Genomic DNA, 17,567 nt, shown 5'->3' with positions numbered 1-17,567 from the left:
CACACTCAGGTTTGCTTCTCCCAAGCAGCTGCATTCTCAGGCTCACAAAATCACAGCACACCATCCACTGGAAGAGAGGGGATATCTCACCCTCAAAGGTCTCCTTAAACATTTTACTGCATTGTGTTACATCTTCATCACCAAATCTATCTCTGTGTCTGGGGATGGAATGTTCAAAGGCCAGACAAGGCCCTCTCCTGAATCATCATTCAAACTACAATAGCAAAGAATTCTGTTTCAGGTTGTTTTTAGGTGCAAGCACAGAAAAGAGGTGGAGAGCATGGATCCTGGAACCAGATGGCCTGAGTCTGAATCGCATGTCTGCCATTTACTCCTGTGTGAACCTGGGTAAGTCACTTAACCACCCGGCCTTCTCTTCTGTGAAATGGAACAGGTAATAATACTACCTCACAGCGTTGTGAAGATTAAATGTATTCGTGTAGATAAACACTTAGAATACCTCTGGCATATTGTACTCAATATTTTCAAGCAAGGAAAACCCAAATTTAACTAGCTTAAACAATAAAAGAAGTGTATTCATATAATTGCCATCTTCTGAGGTAGAGCAGGCTGTTGATCAGAGCTTTCGTGGTTTCTCTACAATTGTCTTCACATTTCTAAGACTCAGATCTCTCAGTTCAGAAGAGCAGAGGCTGCTTTCCCACCTCCAATCATCAAACAAAAGACATCAGCTTCCTGACTGGATGGATTTAAGGCACATGCCTGTCCCTGAACCATGCACAGCAGCCAAGAGAATGCCTTGCTGTGACTGGTTTAGAGGTGGATTCCTTCCACATTTTTGCATTTAGGGGGGACAGGATTATGCCCATTGGGTAGACGGGAGTAGAGTCAACTTCCTATGAGTCCCAACTTCCTATGACTCCCAGCTGCTACAAAATGAGTGAGGCTGGCAAAAATACCTGCAGGAAGGGACGAAGTTCATTGTTTGAATTCATTTATAGAAAAAAGTAAACCAATACAGCTTTTCTTAAAAATACCCTTTTCAGAATACAGAAAAATTACATTAAATAAACCCCCCAAAACAACTCAAATTGGACCATAATCCTGATATTCTGATAATCATCATTTATGCCTTTAAAAAAATACAAGAAAATGCCAACACTTTATTTGGAAATGTATAAGATATAGCATAGATCATTACTGGAACAATTGACAAAATTTGAACACGGGCTATATAATAAATAATCGCACCAAAGTTCAATTGTCTTGAATTTGATGATTGTGGTGTGGTTATATAACAGAATGTCCATATTCTTACAAGATACATGCTGAAATATTTAGGGGTAAAGGGACATCATTTCTCAAACTTACTCTCAAATGGTTCAAAAAGTAGTATGTAAAAGCAATGTATCTATACACACAAGTAGAGAGAAATAGTAAACGTGGCAAAATGTTAACATTTGGAAAATATGGGTAAAGGTTTGCAGTTCTGTATTTGAAATTATTTAAAAATAAGACTGGAGAAATAGGCATAATACGCCTTTTGTTACCATATATGTGCCTTCTATGTAGTCGTCTATGATGAAAGTTAAAAAAAAAAAAAAAACTAAAAAATGCAACACAATTACCCTCCCTTCCTTAATGGCCAGAATTCCGTGTCAAGCTTCTTCTGAGTCCTTTCAGGGATAAAAATGCATAGCAATACGTTTCTATATCAAAGTCTCTAAAGACAATCAACTGTGGGGAATCAGCTGTGGTATCTGGTTAAAGCAGACGCCCAGGGAAACAAGCAGCCACCGTTCAAACGGAAACCCTGTGCAGAAAGGCCGAGGCTGCTGCCAAGGCGGGCTAGGAACGGACCCTTCGCGTTGCATGCCGGGACTTGGAGTCTTTCCATTCCGAACTGCAAGGCGCTCTGGGATCGCCCGGCCGCTCCCTCATCTCGCGATGATATCCTCTCTTCTCCTGGGCCCTCTGACCCCCCCAACGTGTTTTTCAAATCCACCAATGGACGCACAGCGTAGGCTCGAACCAGCCAATCGGAGTGCGGAGCCACCGGGAAATTTAAATCGCGCCGGCCGGCTGCACGAGCCACACCGTCTTCTGGCTGACCGTGGTGGACGTTTCGAGGGCAGCTCACCCGCAGCTTGTGCGCACCGCACTGCCTCCTGTGGAAGCCTGAGCCGGCTGTGGAGGTACGAACTCAGGCCGCAGCCCAGCCCGAGCGGTAACGGCTGGCCCGCAGGCCGCGCTCGGCTTGGTGGGGGGGCGCGGGAGGGGAGGCCCGGGGTACACTCCCGGCCGGCCTGGCTTTGGCTTCTCTCGTTGACAAGGCCTCGGGGGCGCCGTCCGTTGACGAGAAAGCTGTTTCGCGGTGGGAGGACTTGGGCTTTAGGGCCCGAGGCTCTGCAAACCTCAGCGATTGCTCTTGAGCGTCGCGGCCTGGAGATTCCGAGTGAGGCCTGAGAGCTAAAGCCCCGCGAGAGGGCCCGGCGCCTCTGGCCCCTCCTCCGCACGTTCCCGCTGCTGCGTCCCCGAAATGGGGGGAAGGGACTGGAGACGGAGGTGGCAGTTGGAAGTGCTCTCTCTTAACTCGTAGGCCCTGGGTTGGCTGTCACAGTTTCTTTAAAGAACATAATGGAATTAAAGACAGTCGTTTGTAAGGAGGACTTTTACTTTTGTCTTTTGGAGATGGCCCTTAAGTACCTGAGTCTTGAGTGAAGCACGGCTGATGTCAGCCTATTTAAAGTGCATTCCCTGGAAACGAAAATATGTGCGAGATGCCGAAGACGCAAAACTGCGTCCTGAGTTTTCGGTGTTCACAGGAGATTTTATGAAAGACTCCCTAATGTAATGTTGAATCAGATTTAAAATTTTTTTCCAACGTGGAGTTTATACCTGTTTTGGCCAAAGACAATAGAGCCTCCAGAGGACCTGAATTTATTGCCCCAGGACGTAGATTTTAACTGTAATCTCAGTTCCCGTACTCTGTCTTCAGTGAACTATTTATGGATTCAGTATAGGGCCTAGAGACGCTGTCCGATGTGGTAGTCACGCATGTGGCTAGTTTGAATTGCGTTAGGCTGTAAGCTTAAATTATACGCAAGATTTCGCAGGATTAGTATAAAAAAAAAGTAAAAGATTTCAGTATTTTTGATACTAATACGTGCTGAAGTGAGACTATATAGGATGTGTTGGGCTAATAAAATACATTATTGAAGTTGATTTTGTTTCTTTCTGCTTTTTTAAAAATGTGGCTACTAGGAAATTTAAATTTAGGCAGTTTGTGTTACATTTCTGATGGACAGCACTGCTACAAGGAGGCTCAACCCTTCAGAGGGGCGAGGCCAGAAATCACTTGGCCAAAACTATTTCATAATGCTGAAAACCGAAGTTCCTCCTCTGATACAGAAATGTGGATTCAGGATGTGTGTGGTATTTCTATTACTGCTCATCTTGTTGCCAGTCAAAATGATAAAACAGACATTTTTTTTTCTCTCCCTCAGCTTTCTCCCTTTGTCTCATAACCATGTCCACCAATGAGAATGCTAATTCACCAGCTGCCCGCCTTAACAGATTCAAGAACAAGGGAAAAGACAGTACAGTGAGTACCTTCTGTTGGTTTCCTATGGTATTTTTTTTAATGGGAAGATATTTGGGAAAGGACTAAAACTTTGAGGGAATTCAAAAAAATACTCTCAGGTTGGCAACAAAAACTGATATAATAGGTGAAGTGATACGTTTTCATTTCTCAAGGAAATGAGACGGCGCCGAATAGAAGTTAATGTGGAGCTGAGGAAAGCCAAGAAGGACGACCAGATGCTGAAAAGGAGAAATGTCAGCTCTTTTCCCGATGATGCTACTTCTCCACTGCAGGAAAACCGCAACAACCAGGTAGGGATATCTTAGTTGATGAATTACAGTGAACCAAGAAAATCAATTTGGGGCTTTTCTTAGAAATTTAAATAACATTCCTAGCTTTATGGTTTTAACTATTAGATATGAAGATCTTTTTTTTTTTCCTGGTCAATAATTCTGGTGGGTTGTCTTCTTTCCTGCCCACCCTTTGTAATCTACTGAAGCTGATTCCAAGGTTGTCTTTAGTTCTGATCTCCCTTTAAGTTTCCCTGTATTTCCAAACTGTCAGTACCTTGACCTGGCCATTCCAGTGTTTTCCAGTGTTAAGTGAAAGTTAATATGTACAGAACCAACTTCTATCTTTTGTGTGTGTTTGTGGTATTCTTTTTTTTTTTTAATACTTGTCACCAGCTTTATTTAGGTCTTTTTATCCTGAAATATTTTCAGTAGTCTCCTAATTTTATCTTTCCCTTCATTATGATATATATTAATATGCCTAAAACTTTTCCTAAAATACTGCTTTAAGCATCTTAGAAACTTTGATGGTTTTAAATTCATATTCTTTGAAGTTTTTTTTTGTAAATTAGACTAATCTTAGATTTTCAAATTTATTGCTTTCATCTATCAAAGATATTGGGCACTTTCCTACTTTTTCCCCCACATTATGCTTTCCTTCAGTACTTTGCATTTTATTCTTTTTTTTTTTTCATTGAATACCACTTTTTTTTTTTTCATGGAATACCACCTATGTGCTATTTCTAGAGTTTTATACTCAAATCCCATCCTCTCCTGTAGCACTCCTTGGTCAGCCTAGCAGGAAAAATGCTCCCTTCTCAAAATTCCTACAGTGCCCCATTCTGCACCAAAAATGGAGAGTAAATGCTGTATAACAAAATACATCCCCACCCTCTCCCATTGCCACACGCTGTTTATTGTTGTTTCCTTGTCAAGTTGTAAGCTCCTAGGGAGAGACACTGTCTTGTTGAAGTAACTATAGCATGGTTCTCAAGCCTACTCTGATCACAACCTGTAATATTTATATCTGCAGCACTATTGTGAAAATGGATAGATAACAAACTCAGATATGAAAATTCCCAGCACATTTTCTCTTAACTCCATCTTTTTTTCCTTTTTTTTTTTAATTTTTAAATTTGTTTTTTTTATTTTGGGGAGGAGGTAATTGGGTTTTTATTTATTTACTTACTTTTCATGGACATACTGGGGATTGAACCTAGGACCTTGTGTTTGCTAGGCATGTGCTCTACCACTGAGCTGTCCCCTCCTCCCTCCATCCCTTTTTCTTTAAAAGCGTATCTGAATACAAGCGATTGAGACCAATATAGGAATAACTTTCACACTGCTCTCATTTTTTAAAATTGTTCACAACCACTTTTTTTAGTGACAGAATGCTGGGATACTCCATTAGGTGAGACTCCATTGAATCATGACACCAAGTTTGAGAGCTGTTCTACATATTAAATAATGAATATTTAATTAGCAGGCAAATTTAAATGTAGGGCTAAACTTTTAGTAACTGATTATAAATTTAGAATCTATGTCTTCACATTGGCAAGTAGCAGTTTTATTGTTTGTACTTAATCTTAAAAATGATAATTTGCAAAATTAATTCCACTGTTTTTGTAGGGCACCGTAAATTGGTCTGTTGATGACATTGTCAAAGGTATAAATAGCAACAATTTGGAAAGCCAGCTCCAAGCTACTCAAGCTGCTAGGTAAGTCTTGTCTACTATAGCATGGATGAATGGGTGACCTAAAAAATCAATTTTTTTAGATGTTTTGTTGAGAAAGAGACCGGCAGGAGGTATGGGTAAAGTAAAGTTTCAGCCAAGCATAGGCCTATTTTCATTAGAATCTTCCCTTAGGAGTACCTAAATTTTCTATAATTGCCCCAGATTTCACATACCTCCCAGTGATAATCACTGTTAACCTTTTGGTGTACTTTTTAAGAAAATTACAAAGTTTTTCTCAAAGTGACATTTCAAGTCAGTGTCAGGGAAAGAACTTATTTAGTAAGTGGAATTGGCACATTCATTTAGAACAGTCTCTCCATTTAGGAAATAAGCATATTTAAACTTCTGTCTCCCACTGTACACATATATTTGTGACATCCATTATAGAAAGGATTAATACTTTCTGTAGCTTGACAGTGTGTGGAAAAGTAAATCCAAATGACAAGTCATCATGGAAAACATGTTTAGCCTCACTAGTAGTCAGAAAAATGCAAATTAAATTAACAATGAGACTGTAATGCCATCAGGATGTCAGGGTCTTTAAAAGGTTACAAGATCTTAAATTGACTATTGCAGGGATGCAGAGAGAAGGGTTCTGCATTACAGCAATATTTTGGGTTTGGAAAAGTAGTTAAAAGACACCATGTGTGGTAGCAACCAGTCTCTTTGGGTCCTCTAAATTCCAGAATATCTTGGCATTTAGTGCTCTACTGTGAAAGACTGTCTAAAGTTGTAAACTCTTGAATTGCTTTTTAAATTGTTTTTCATACAGACTTGTTTTGTAATCACCTTCAACTTTTGTTTCTCTTTTTGCTTACCCGTAGGAAACTGCTTTCTAGGGAAAAGCAGCCCCCCATAGACAACATAATCCGGGCTGGTTTGATTCCAAAATTTGTGGCCTTCTTGGGCAGAACTGATTGTAGTCCCATTCAGTTTGAATCTGCTTGGGCCCTCACTAACATTGCTTCCGGGACATCAGAACAGACCAAGGCGGTGGTAGATGGCGGTGCTATCCCAGCATTCATTTCTCTGTTGGCATCGCCCCATGCTCACATCAGTGAACAAGCTGTGTGGGCTCTAGGGAACATTGCAGGTACTTGGATTTAAAATTCTTTTGACTGAATGTCTCTAATACTGAGGGTGAAAGAAATGCCTTGTCATAAGTAACAGTGACTTTTTTTTAAAGGAAGAAATGGAAATTTTTATTCTAGTGAAATTTGAAGCTTATAACCCAGGAAGAGCATCTCAGAAAGCTCTGAGAACTGTTCCCAATAGTGACTTCTGTGTTAGGTTTTGAACTTGCTTGCTTCCAGTGCTTATAAGGGGTGGAAGTAGCATCTAATTTACGAAATTTCTGAGAGTGTTTTCTTTGCGTCAAGACACTGGTGCTTCCAGTCACTGGAATTGATGGTGCTGGACAAGTAGTTGTGATTAACTTTGCCTTTTTTAATTTTTTAAGGTGATGGATCAGTGTTTCGAGACTTGGTTATCAAGTATGGTGCAGTTGACCCGCTGTTAGCTCTTCTTGCGGTTCCTGATATGTCATCTTTAGCAGTAAGTTGCTTACCATAAGTTAAGTTACTCATTGATTCTGATTTTCCCCACCCCCTCAAAAAACAGAACTTCATTGCATTTTTCTTTTTCCCTCAGTGTGGTTACTTACGTAATCTTACCTGGACACTTTCAAACCTTTGTCGCAACAAAAATCCCGCACCCCCCTTGGATGCTGTTGAGCAGATTCTTCCTACTTTAGTTCGTCTCCTGCATCACGATGATCCGGAAGTATTAGCAGATACCTGCTGGGCCATTTCCTACCTTACTGATGGTCCAAATGAACGAATTGAAATGGTTGTGAAGACAGGGGTTGTACCCCAACTTGTGAAGCTTTTAGGAGCTTCTGAACTGCCAATTGTGGTAAGTTAACTTTCAGATGAGAAAATAAAATATAAGGAACGTACTCAGTTGCTACTAATATTAACGTATTGCCTGTTTTAGGCCATAGTGAGCCTCTTGTTAGAACTTGTAGAGTATAGAGGTTTAGAGCAGTGCTGGGAAAGATAACTGCTGGCATCAAGATTTTTTTCCTTTTCAGACTCCTGCGCTAAGAGCCATTGGAAATATTGTCACTGGGACAGACGAGCAGACTCAGGTTGTAATAGATGCGGGAGCACTTGCCATCTTTCCCAGTCTGCTAACAAACTCCAAAACTAATATTCAGAAGGAAGCTACGTGGACAATGTCAAACATCACGGCTGGCCGCCAGGACCAGATACAGCAAGTTGTAAATCATGGATTAGTCCCGTTCCTTGTTGGCGTTCTCTCTAAGGTAGTGAAGTCTTAGGACTTAATAAAAGGGTTGTTAGTGTTTATGGATGGGCATTTGGTAGAACTGTACTAATGCTGGGTTCTACTTACAGTCCTTTGCTAAATAATAGTAAGTAGCCTCTTTTACTTAAGGTTGGATGGAACCAGTTGATAGTTATAGTCATTGTTTTTCTAAAAACAGTACTTTTAGAATCTTACTTTATGACCATTGTGAAAGAAACATGTTTCCTTATGTTAACTAGGCAGACTTTAAGACGCAAAAGGAAGCTGTATGGGCTGTGACCAATTATACAAGCGGTGGAACAGTTGAACAGATCGTATACCTGGTTCATTGTGGCATAATAGAACCATTGATGAACCTCTTAACTGCAAAAGATACCAAGATTATTCTGGTTATTCTGGACGCCATTTCAAATATCTTTCAGGTGAGTTTTAACAAGGGGGCCTTTGTTTGAATTTAGACTCAATGATAGTTGGTTTACTATGTAGATGGGGGCGGTGTGCAGCTGAGTTTACTCAGTGGGCCACCAAATCAGAAAGCCAAACTCGTGATAAAAGATGTGACAAGGGATCAAAAGAGAGAGAAAGGAGATAGATGAAGTGCATGATGTGACCTGAGTTGAGGTCAGGTACACAAGTGGACATTATTCATACCTATTTATTTTGTCAAGAATCTTTAATTCCCCAATTTCATACTGAGTTTTGGTGAAATTAAATTTGAATGACCTAGTTAATTAAATTTTTCTTCTGTTTACATTCCTGATGGATCCAAGCATGCTAGCACATGTCACAGTGTTTAATGATAGGTAGATCCTACTCAACAACCTAAAACTTCTGATTATGGAAATTGTTAAATGTCAGAGTTGGATTTGGAATAATAATCCCTGGTGTATCCATCACTCACATAAATAATTTGTCAACACTTGGCCTCTTTCTCTACTCACCTTTACCGAAAAGTTAATTTTGAAGCAAGTAAATTATTATCTGTAAATATTCATGTATCTTCTAAACATTGAGGACTTAAAATCCCATCACAGTGTCATTCTTATACGTAATAGGTTCTTGATATCAGCAAATAATCCAGTCAGGGAAATTCGTTTTTACGCACCATCACCATAGGCCATTTTTAGCCTTGGACAGTGGTTTTCCACCTGGACTGCATATACCTTGGGATTATCTGGAGTGCTTGTACAAAATGGTGGTTTCCTGTTCCCATTACATACCAATTGAACTTGGATATAGTGTCATTTTTAAAGTTGCCCAGGTGATTTTGATGCACAGTAAAGATGGAGGCATATTCTAAGATCTCTGTGGCCGAAAGCTACAGAAGTAGTTGCTAGAACACAGGTATAGATACGATTCCCTTGAATTTTCAAAAAAGTGTAAAATGTAGATAAAGATGGAGATAGTTTATTCTCAACAAGGTTGTTGAAGGAACTGCCAGGTGTTTATTTCTGTCTGGTATATACTGATACTCAAATATAGACATTGTTCTCTTAAAACAACATTCAGAAGGTAAACTTGAAATTTTTTTTTAGGCTGCTGAGAAATTAGGTGAAACTGAGAAACTTAGTATAATGATTGAAGAATGTGGAGGTTTGGACAAAATTGAAGCTCTACAAAACCATGAAAATGAGTCAGTGTACAAAGCTTCATTAAATCTGATTGAGAAGTATTTCTCTGTAGAGGTGAGTAACATGGTAATGTTAATAAGAACTTGGAAAGTACACATTTAAGGTCAAGCCCTTAAGATATTTTTTCCTTACATTTTTCTAATGAACTGTATCCTTGTTAAATATAGCAAAAATATAGTGTAGAATATAATGTACATACTTGCTCTTCTGGTGTTTGGCTGGATGATAATACTATGTTTTTAACTTGAGATATTAGAAGTCACCAGTTTACTTTCAAATGAATTGCCTTAGGAATCTTAGAATATCTTGAGAGTAAGTTTGTGTAGGAGTTGGAGAAGTGGACCAATCCTATGAACATCCTCTGGTCTAGTGAGCAGTTTTCCTCTTGCCTCCTGAAAAGTGACAGGTTAAGAAAATCTGTTTTTCTGTTACTGAATTAACATTTCTTAACCCATTCAGAACCTAACCGTCCCCTTTCAGACACTCATGAATTGGCAAGTTTCATCAGCCCTCCTTCCACTATTTCAGATACTGAAATGTGGTTCAGGAAGTATGCAAAAAGACCTTAAGAGAGAATACATAGTGAGTATTGTGCTAAGTGAAATAAGTCAGAGTAAGACAAACACTGATTTCTGTAATGTGTGGAATGTTAAACACACACAAGCTCATTGATAACAGATTTTTGGTTGCCAGAGGTGGAGGGATAGGAGAAATGGGTAAACTGTTTTTTTGTTTTTGTTTTTAGCTTAAATAAATTGAGGGGAAAAGAAAAAAAAGAGTAAATAAAGATGTCTAGAAATGTGCCATATTTGTGGGATTATATTGTTTTGTTTTTAAATACTTCCAGGAAGAGGAAGATCAAAATGTTGTGCCAGAAACTACCTCTGAAGTCTATACATTCCAAGTTCAGGATGGCACTGCTGGGACCTTTAACTTTTAGATTGTACAGCTGAGGCGTAAAGTTGTTTGTTGTGTACTATGTTTGGTATAAGTTTGTCTTACTGTTTCTCTACTAAGAACTCTTTTTAAATGTGGTTTGTTACTGTAGCACTTTTTACAACAAAACTATACTTGAACAGTTCCAAACTGTACATACTGTATGAAGCTTCTCCTGTCAATGGGTTTCTAATTTCTGTGTGAAACTTCATATCTTGCAGTGTCCTGTAAATAAAGATTAAATTCCACCCTTTTCTTCACTTTATTGTGCCTATGTGTTGCTTTCTAATCTAATCTGATTAGCTCTTAAATGTTGCTAATTAAGAGGAACTAAACTGAATCAGTGTGACTAACCAGGCCTGTGGTTCTGGTTGCAGGCATTGTTTGATGTAAGGTTTGTCATGTCCTCAAGGATACAGGGTTGACAACTTCCTGCCTGCTTTTTTTGTTTTTGTTTGTTTGTTTTGTGGGGGTGGGTAATTAGGTTTACTTATTTATTATTATTTTTTTATTTAATGGAGGTGCTGGGGATGGAACCCATGACCTCATGCATGCTAAGCATGCATCTCCCCCCTTGCCCACTTCTGAGTTCCTGGCTTTGCTCTAGGCTGCTTCCACTCTTGTTTGGTAATAATGGCCGTTGGCACTTTCAAACTTCATATCTATTTTATACCAGTTAAAGAAATTTCAGAAGTTTTCACCAAAGAACAAGTAAAATTCCCATAAGCCAGTATCTCTGTAAGTCTTACTGGCGAGGGCGATGGGATAAAAATTTAATCATAAATTTCTCCTGGAGCTGCAAGTGGAATTCATTCCTCCCAAACTTCAAGGCTGAAAGTGGTTTCAAGGCAGCAGGTTGACATCACCTGGGAAAGTTTGCCCGGTAGTTCTGTTTAATTAGTAAGGGGTGGGGGGGACCAGAGTGTTGTATCTTTTAATTAACCCCCAAGTGCTCCATCTTTGCAGTTTGGGCTGTGAAAGCCACTACTATGAGGACTAGCTATGCTGTTAGAATAGGAAGTGGTGGGGAGCATGTTGGGTGTTAACTACAGTATCCCGCAAGTCTTAGGAAAAACGAAATGTGTCTGCAAAGTACTACTGTCAGTTTCTGCTTTTTGGACAAGTGGAAAAGTGATGAGCCAAGTCTCCACCACTGAAATCTGACCTCTGCCTGCCTTTTTTCCCCACAGAAGGTAAAGTTTTGGTGGCAGAGGTGGAGATTTGGGGGGAAGATTCAAGTTGAAAGTGATTTATGACCTTTAAGAGCTACTGTGTTCAGTAAAACTAGATAGTTCTTGAAGTCAGTTGTATAGTGTGATGGGTTTCCTTTTACCTTCTATTAAAGGGTACAGAGGACATTCTCCCCCCAGTTCATCGATATATACATAAATACATTTGCCATTTGCAGATAGCAGGCCCTTGGAAGTTCTCTCCACAAATAAGGCTTGTCTTGTTAATCTGAAGCCAAGTTCCTCATGGGGAACACAAAACCTGTTACAGATGTTTCTCCTAAGTGTTGGGCATCTTGTTTGGAGCCCTGGTCATTTTCTCAGCTTTCTCTGTATACAGGCTTCATTCCATAAAGGGGAAGGAGGAGACAAGTAACCAGACTGCCGCTCTGCAGCCTGTCCTCCCTTCCCTGTTTACCTCTTGGCTCCGTTCCCCTTTTCTCCACCTTTTTCCCAACACAGTCCCTTGTTGGTTGCTGGATCCAAAAGTCTTTAACTTGGAAAGAGAATGTGGAAGTAAACCTGGAATCCTAGGTTTTTGCATTAAGGTAGGTAGAGATTTAATGGCTTTAAAGTAACTAGGGTAACACACACTGATGAAAGGATAAGGTCTGGATTTGTTAGTGTAAATGCATGACTCAGTGAAGTAATGGACAGGAGACAGCTGAATTCCAAAAATACATTTTCATATTTTGGATAAAATTTTTTGTTTTGGGTTTTTTTTTTTGGTGGGTTTTGGTTTTTTTGTTTTAGATAAAATTCTTAACATACTGGTTTCTTTGGAGTTAAAATCGAAACAAGAGAGGCTTGTTTGTTGTTATTGAACTTAACTTAAAATCTTAGATCTTTGAGAATGAATTTTTATTTTCAGCTTGATTTCATAAAGTCATGATAAAGTGCTATATAGCCACCAACTCTTTACTCTTTCACAGTAATAATGTTTAAACTGGTTCTATTAATGAGCTACAGTATTTAGCTCCTAACAGTTTTGAGTCTCATCTAAGACTTTAATAATTTATTTCCCTATAACTTACTTTTGTATTAGTTTTATGAGTCAAATATCAAAACTGCTGACACTTAATTTGCTTGTTGAAAAAATCTTTAAAAAGTTATTAAAAGATCAAACATCAGTGTTAAACATTTCACAAAATATTGATTGTAAATCGTTACCTTGTATCTTGGCTTCAAATCCTATCAAGCTACTTGAATATTTTTAGAACAAGGTAGGAAATAAACATTCCATTTCTTAAGGTTGCTTGATTCCCCCCCCCCATCCTCAACCTTTCTGTGGCTGTATCATCACTGAAAAAAATTCTAGATAATTTCTTGTTACAGTAAATCCTCATTGTTAAATAGGATTTTTGCTTCAGCATTTGGCCCCATAAATTGCTCTTTTTTTTTTTTTGAGCTTCCCAGAATCAATTCAATTAAAGCCAAAATTATGCTCACTAAAGTGGCATGTTCCTTTCCATTCTAAATAGCAGTAGAAGCAGCATCTTCAGTGTTGTTTGTATGGGCAGTTAGAAACCTTGTGAGCTACAGGACCCCACTTTCAGAAAGCTGTTAAGGGAAGTGTAGCTGGCGGCTTCTGACCTCCCTCCATCCTTGCTGAAGCTTGCCAAAACCCAGCTGGCTGATTTTGGAAAGCCCTTGAAATATGTCATTAATGGTGCTTTCTTTTGAGATTCGGCTGTTGACCTAATTTGTGATTAACAAGACCTGGCCAAATCTTGCAGTGGTGCTCCCCTCCCCCAAAGGAAAGCATTCGTGAAAAGTGTTTCAGCAACATCACTGATTTAAGTTTCATAACTCCAGCTAATAAAGATGATAAAAAACACTCAAGCTATCAAGTGGGGTTTTTTGAGGGCAGAAGAGCAATTTAATTTTGAGCATTTGTAAGTTAAATGGCATGTTGTTGGCATAGTTTGAAAGCATAATTCTGGTGTCTATAAATGCCCAGCTCCTCCTAAATATTTGGGACAGTTTCATAACACTGTGTAGGAGTTGTACACACCAAACCCTCTTAAATTGATCAGTTCGTGCATTCCTCCCAGGCTTTTCACAATCAGAATGGTCTTTCCCTATCCTAGTTCTGGGAGGTGGTGCAGTAGAATGGACTAGTAGCCAGGAGCCAAATCAGCTTGAGTTTTCCAATACTGCCTATACTGTATTTTTAGCAGGTGACTTTTGGTCTGTTGGAGGACCACAATCCCTGGCGTGACATAAGCACTCTACAGATACTAAGTGCTATACAGTCTTAATAGCCTAGACAACTATTCCAGCCACAGGTCAGTTTATCCCTAAACATTTTAACAGCAAAGCTTTCTTTTAGTTCTTCCACAGACATCTATTTTGATATATTTTACCTCCTAGGCTAAGTGTATTATTACTCTCCTTTTTTTCCTTGTCAATCGCAGATACTCATCATTTTGAGACACCATGTGGATTGTTTCTATCCTCAATGGTAGGATTCTACCCAAAGTTAGATGTTCTGTCAGCCGTTAGGCCTTTTACAGGCTTGCCAGAGCTTTCTGAACAGTGGAACTGGCCAAGGTCCACCAGTTTTTTCAGGGATGGCCTTTGCAGCTAAACCCAGTGAGGACTCTGAGTTCTCTTCCTGTGCCCACCATTCCCCTTTCTCTTAATTCTATTGGACAGTTTATTTGGGGGCACCTCCTCATCTATCTACTCACTGGCCATGAGAACAGCCCCATCTGAGCCACCCAACTTGGTGAGGATTTGCTCGGAAGCTTGTCAGTATAGACAATAGATCGGCCTTTCCTTACAAGTGACATGAAATTCCTCAAGTGAGCAAAACTTTCACCAAGAGACAGCAAAACAGCTATATTTTCTGCTCTTAAATGTCTAGAACTTGAGCAGGTTCAGGTAGAGATACTGGAAGCTTAGCCATAAAAACAAGGGAATTTGAGGAAGGATTGGATGAATCAGAAAACTGAATTAACTCAAAGTGAATGCAAAGTCAAAGTACAATATAAATACAGAAATATCAGAAGGCTGTTCCGATTGTAGCTACAAAAGATACTTTTTTTTTTTCAGCAAAACTGTTGGACTATAGGAGAAATGTGGAAATACATGTAGAAATGAGACCTTTGTAGACTCTGGCTTAGATCAAAGTTTTAGGTGACCAGGGACTATCCCCACTGTCTGTTTTCTGCTTGTCCTTTCAACCAATGTCTCTGTCACTCTGAGGAAACATTAGGTTAGTGAATACAAAAGTTACATCTTTTTTTTCTTTTTGGTAACTTAGTAAAATAACTTTTCCTAATTCCAGAAGTAATCCTTATTTTGGAAAATTTTAAAAACACACCACCACAAAGATTAAAATAGCCTAACATCCCACCATTGGATTGTATATTTTTTCATAAATGGAAATTCTTTTTTTGAAGTTATTTTTAATTTCAATAAAAATGAATACAAGAAAAAAAAGTATAACCTCAAGACATTTACTTAGTAGTTACACGTACATGATTAAACATATTAATAGTACTGAATATTTTTATTGAGGTAGAGTTGATTTACAGTATTAGTTTCAGGTGTACAACTAATTGCACAATAGTACTTCAAGATTTTTATAGATTGTACTCCATTTATAGTTATTATAAAGTATTGGCCACATTCCCTGTGCTGTACAATATATCCTTGTAGCTCATGTATGTTATACATAGCAGTTTGTATAGCTAGAAATTTTTCGTTAGAAAGTTCGGTTCTCAAAGTTGTAGCTGCCTTCAAAATATTACAAACTTGAGCTGTAGATCTTCGCAATTTATTTTCTACATATTTGAGGCGTGCCTGGTTTCTCAATGTCACCATCTGAGCCTGCTTCATGCAGTGGTTTAAGATCTCAGGCCGAGGCTTTAGCTGCAGTTTGACTGAAGGACTCAACTTGAACAGGAGTTTGAAATGCTGTCCCTGAAAGATGGCATTTGGTGGACATTCATTCCAAAAGCATGATGAAGCTCACGAGGAATGCGGCGCCTTGGTCCCGGGAAAGAGAAGAGGGCAGGGGTTTGTATTTCTCTCTTTGGCCTGCAGTTCGGCTTCCCTGCAGGCCCCAGAGGGTGGGCGGTAACTGTACTGTTTGGCTCCCCAGCCTCCTGCCGACAGCCAGGCCTCTGAGAGGCAAATCGCACGCTTCCCCGGCCGCCGCCGCCTGGGAAATGGTTCCAAACTGTTACTGGGAAGCAGGGAACTTGCCTGGCCTTCACCAGCATAACCCGATCTGTCATTCTCTTCGGGAATTGGCTCTCTTTCCAGGCCTCCGTCTTTGCTTTGGGGGTAACAACTGCCATCTCCCCCTGGTATTTCTGCTGCAGTAATTGTGCTTGCCCTTCTCCTAGGAGGCCGGGGGAATTTGCTAGCCAAAGTCACAGCTGGCTCCCAGATGGCTCTCCGCCCCATGACCCCACCAACAGCCCCACAAAGATTGGCTTGGGAGGTTTAAACTTGGATGCCTGCGGACCCCCACCCTGAGAGATTTATGGGCTCAGGCCTTGGAGAGCGCAAATCTCTAGAGGTGGGTTGGGGCTGATCTGTTTCCTTTTGTTGCATGTTCTAGAATTCGGCCTGAAACAGAAAAGGTTGACCTCATTCTTACCCCACCCGGAGATTAAGTAAGGATAACTAGATAACTAGAAAGCTATTACTGACATTGCTAAATTACCTGGCAAAGAAAGTGTCTGTCTCTGTCTCTCTCTACACACACACACACACACACACACACACACACACACACACACACACACACAGAGAGAGTTTTCGAGGGTATGTTCTTTAGGACACTGAGTATGACATCAAAATGACCTAAGAAGATTGTCATCTCCAGTTCCCAGAATGAGAACATCCACCCCATTCAGGTGGAAATGAGCAACAGAGCCCAGTTTCTCGTTGCAAAGAAATTCTCCTCCTGCGTCTATTTCCTGGAGATAATGCAGAGAATGCTAGCAGGTTTCTAACATACTTCAGCTGTTCAGGAAATGCTTTAAATAATTTCCTGCTCCAGAGAATAGGAGGAGGGCCAGAAAGTTGGAAAGTATTACTCTTTCTTTACGGTCTCAAATGTGCTTCCCAAGGACTCCTTCCCTATTCACACACACGCTCCTATGAGCTCTTTTCTGGCTCTCCCAGCCTTTTTAGGCGGGAATGTTCTTTTAAAGAGTGTGGCGAGAATCCTAGTAACTTGGACTTCCCATAGCATCCTGGCCTGAGCTTCCTAAGGAACTTTACAAATATGAACTAATTAAGCTTGGAAAGCCCCATGAGAGCCCTCCCAGCCGTTGCTGAAATGCAGCCAGCTCTGAGGTGGACCAGCGGCTGTTTTTGCCCTGCACAGCAACAATTCAAACAGTGGAGAGGAAGGGAAGCCGACAGCCTAATGCAATTGAAACTACAAGGAAGAAGCAAGCTAGGCGGCACATAATTAATTGCCTCCTTGATTTGCTTTTTGCTGCATTCAGTGCGCTTCGGATACTGGGGTTTAAATTGGGTCATTTAGACTTTTGAGTGAAGTTTCAGGTAACTGCAACAGAATTTAACATGTCTAAGATTAATTTTTTTAAAGTTTTTATTGATTTATAACCATTTTACAATATTGTGTCAAATTCCAGTGTAGAGCACAAGATTAATTTTTTTTTTAATCTAAAGCAATGGTTCTCAATTGAAGGTGATTTTGCAGTCTCCACAGGGACATCTGACAGTCTGGAGACATTTAGGGTTGTCACATCTTGGGGAGAGGGGTGCTGTTGGCATTAAATGGGTAGAGGTCAGGGATCCTGCTGAACATATTATAATGCACAGAACAGACCCTATCCCCACAATATAGAGTGATCTTGTCCAAAATGTCAATAGTGCTGAGG

At 40.0% G+C, this 17,567-nt stretch overlaps 1 protein-coding gene across 2 annotated transcripts; it reads left to right on the top strand.

Annotated features, from left to right (window-relative positions):
* Positions 1 to 2,005: 2,005 nt before the first annotated feature.
* Positions 2,006 to 10,725, top strand: KPNA2 (karyopherin subunit alpha 2). Of its 2 annotated transcripts, none has more exons than XM_006199322.4 (11): positions 2,006 to 2,156; positions 3,468 to 3,565; positions 3,718 to 3,855; positions 5,464 to 5,552; positions 6,395 to 6,663; positions 7,030 to 7,124; positions 7,221 to 7,484; positions 7,663 to 7,896; positions 8,138 to 8,320; positions 9,434 to 9,583; positions 10,377 to 10,725. In XM_006199322.4, exons 2-11 carry the CDS (start codon positions 3,491 to 3,493, stop codon positions 10,467 to 10,469), a joined length of 1,590 nt encoding a protein of 529 aa, XP_006199384.1. In that variant the 5' UTR covers positions 2,006 to 2,156; positions 3,468 to 3,490; the 3' UTR covers positions 10,470 to 10,725. The 2 variants fall into 2 exon arrangements, with proteins under 2 accessions (XP_006199384.1, XP_072795526.1); XM_072939425.1 differs by lacking the exon at positions 2,006 to 2,156 and adding an exon at positions 2,482 to 2,620.
* Positions 10,726 to 17,567: the final 6,842 nt, after the last annotated feature.

This window comes from Vicugna pacos, chromosome 16 (genome assembly GCF_048564905.1).
Source record: "Vicugna pacos chromosome 16, VicPac4, whole genome shotgun sequence".
NCBI lineage: Eukaryota > Metazoa > Chordata > Mammalia > Artiodactyla > Camelidae > Vicugna > Vicugna pacos.
This window is presented reverse-complemented; position numbering and strand designations above follow the sequence as displayed.